The 3,279-nt window shown below is 42.7% G+C and overlaps 1 protein-coding gene across 1 annotated transcript in view; it reads right to left on the bottom strand.

Moving 5' to 3' along the window:
• Positions 1-3,279, bottom strand: part of Rpap2 (RNA polymerase II associated protein 2) — a 70,696-nt gene that overhangs the window by 30,304 nt on the left and 37,113 nt on the right. The window contains exon 11 of the mRNA XM_005359647.2: positions 1,796-1,864. Within this exon, the coding sequence (XP_005359704.1) occupies positions 1,796-1,864 (69 nt within the window). The remainder of the gene's footprint in view (positions 1-1,795; positions 1,865-3,279) is intronic.

Raw genomic sequence — 3,279 nt, 5'->3', positions numbered from 1 at the left:
CCACTCACACGTTGGAGGGACAGATGCTGCCACACTGGCTTCCACATGGGTGCTGGGGTCTAACCCCAGGTCCTTATGCTTGCTCAGCGGGCATTTCCAACCCGGAGCTTTGTTTTTACCTGGAATAATTATATGAATTTAATAGTAGATTTTATTATTGTGCTTCTCATACTTCTTTTTATTCCTTGCTAAACATTTTGGAGATGTGGCAGTAGTATAGGACCTACTATGTCTGCAGCTGTAGAAACAAGGTTCTGAGATTACTGTTCATCCTCTAACATGTTAGTCCAAACACTCTTCCCTGTTGGCATAATAAATTACAAAAGTACAATTAATTGTCTATGAGCGTTTATTACCAGGCATATGATACTGTGGGTAAGCACTGTTACTGATGTTTTCCCTGTCAGTGACCAAGGTATTTACACATTTAATAAAGTAGAAAAACGTTTTAAAAATTAATAAGATATTTTTCACGAACTGCCAATTCAACTGGAACACTGAATAGTAGAAATAACAAAAGATTTGTTCTTAGGGCTGATTAAAAATTTATATCAGAGCATTCAAGTAAAGTTATTTTCTGTGTTCTGATTAAATGAATCATATGAGTTGTATCTGGTTGGGTGACACAGATTCGGGCTCACTGAAGCCTACCTAATCCTTCCCACACACCTGGGGATGGGAAAAACACACGGCAGACCAAAGTCAAGGCAGGGGGAGAGTGTGGGGCTGCAGCCGCCCTGAGCTGAGCTGTGAGCATCCCTAATTCAACTGCCTTGGGCTTCAGTGACCTCACACACACCAGCAGCGACAGAGATGCAATCATAATCTCAAAAATTTCTTCCAATTCATGCTAAAAAACACTACACCTAATGCCTTTAACCCTTTTGAAAAAGAGCCTAGAAACCACCAGTGGCGCGTCTTAAAAGGTGAGTGGGGTTGAAGTGTCTTACATATACTTGTGTAGTAAGTGTTTATGTTAGCTCCTTTAACTGTTAGATTCTAAAATGTACATTTAGAAAATAAAATGATGGAGGAAGGTCATTGGTTAATTAAATAAAGAAGCTGCTTGCCCTGATAGGTTAAAACATAGGTGGGAGGAGTAAACAGAACGAATGCTGGGAGGAAGAGGAAGTGAGCTCAGACTCGACAGCTCTCCTCTAGAGGGCAGACGCCTCAGAGAGACACGATGCTCCACTCTTGCGGGCAGAGGCGAGAGCTCTGCTCTCTGAGGCACATGCGATGAAGCTCCGACCCAGGATGGACGTAGGCTAGAATCTTCCCGGTAAGCGCACCTTGGGGTGCTACACACAGATGATTAGAAATGGGCTAAATTAATATGTGAGAATTAGCCTAGAAGAGAATGGGCCAAGCAGTGTTTAAAAGAATACAGTGTCCATGTAATTATTTCGGGTAAAGCTAGCCATGTGGGCGGCCGGGGGCCGGGGACGCAGCCCTGCCGCTCCTATCACAACAATAAAATGTATCCACTACCATTAAAGACAAACTGTCAATAAAGGAGATATATGACTACATGTAGAAACACAGACACGAGACAGTGTTGCTCACTTGGTGTTACAACAGGCATGAACAATGAAATGTATGGGACTGTGGCATAACCCACATATGGGACGTTCTCTAACAAAAGATAAATAACATTTATGAGGACGGTTTCTTAGGATGGTAGAGATACAAAGAAGCAAACACAGCATCCAAAAACATGGAAACGACATTCTTCAAGACAGTGTGCAAACCTGTGACTGTTCCCGCAGAGACAGAATCTGAAAGAGTTACTTACAATGTCAGCAACACCACAGCGATCAAAGTCCATTCCATGGGCTTGTGGATAATGTTTCGGTTTGATAATCTGAAAGACATCAAGATTTTACCTTCAAATTTTAGTTCTTGATAAGAATTATGATTTAATGTGTCAGAGAGGTAGTTATTTTATTTTGGTTTTTCAAGACAGGGTTTCTCAGTGTAACAGTCCTGGCTGTCCTGGAACTCGCTCTGTAGACCAGGCTGTCCTCAAACTCAGAGATCCACCTGCCTCTGCCTCCCCAGAGCTGGAATTAAAGGCGCGCACTGCCGCCGCCTGCTAAGAGGCAGGTCTAAACACCTGCTCTGTTCCACAGGGCAGGCAGTGGTGTAATAATGTGCTATTATTCAGGGCTTGGTATGGACAGTTCGGACCATCCTGGCTCTGAGAGTCCAGCCACAGAGAGCAGCAGTCTCCACAGGAAGCACTCAGCCGCGCTCTTATACATTACAGCAAAGGTGATATTAGAACAGGATCATGAGACTCACGAGGAAAGTGAGACAGACACACATGCCCCCAGCCCACACCAGCACCCGCTGAAGCTAACAAGGGAAGCTGCTCTGACCCTAGCTTTGCCCTGTGCTTGACTGGCAGTGGACAACAAGGGATGCCATAATTATAGAAAATGAATGCTAGCTCACCAGATTCAAATCTGGAATATATATATATATATATATATATATATATATATATATATATATATGTACCTTCTCTCTTAGATATAAAGGCTTAAAGTACTTTCATTTATGTATGATGACCTATGGAAACCTTTAACAAAATACTGCTTATAATAGAGAAAATAAATTGTGGCATACTTAGAGTATTAAACAACCATCAATATGAATGGCTTAGACTTACATACACTGGATAATCACTCTGAATGAACCAAACACGGTGTGGCATCATTTCATCGGTCAAGAATGGGCAAGACTAAGCGCTGTGTGGACACACACGGCACAGAAGAGAAAACCAAAGACCAGATGGACACATGCACTTCACAGTACAGGTGCTCTCTCCGCAGATGGACGTCCCTGCCCCCTCTGCTCAGCTGACTTCCCTTTCTCTCCCTTGCCTGAGAAGAGATCTCGGTGCTCTCCACCTGTTTATCCAGGTGCCAGAACAAGTGTTCACAGTCTTTACTACGAGTGAAACGTTAGAAAATTAAAAACCTATCAGTTTGTTTTGTCAATCTGGATTTTCTCTATAGTTTAGAATGTTTTTCCAAATTAATAAAAAGTCTAGCTATAAAAAGGCAGTACAGTATAACAGTCCGCTAATGTGGATATTAGCCCAGCTCTGTCACTTAATGGAGTTACAGACTCCAATACCTACTAATAATATAAAATATTAAGTGGGGTGTGGTAGCGCACACCTCTGATACCAACACTGGAGAGGCAGAGCCCAGGGAATCTCTGTACGTTTGGGGCTAGCCTGATCTATAGAGCCATTACAAGTCCAGTAGG

Source organism: Microtus ochrogaster, linkage group LG1 (genome assembly GCF_000317375.1).
Source record: "Microtus ochrogaster isolate Prairie Vole_2 linkage group LG1, MicOch1.0, whole genome shotgun sequence".
Lineage (NCBI taxonomy): Eukaryota > Metazoa > Chordata > Mammalia > Rodentia > Cricetidae > Microtus > Microtus ochrogaster.
This window is presented reverse-complemented; position numbering and strand designations above follow the sequence as displayed.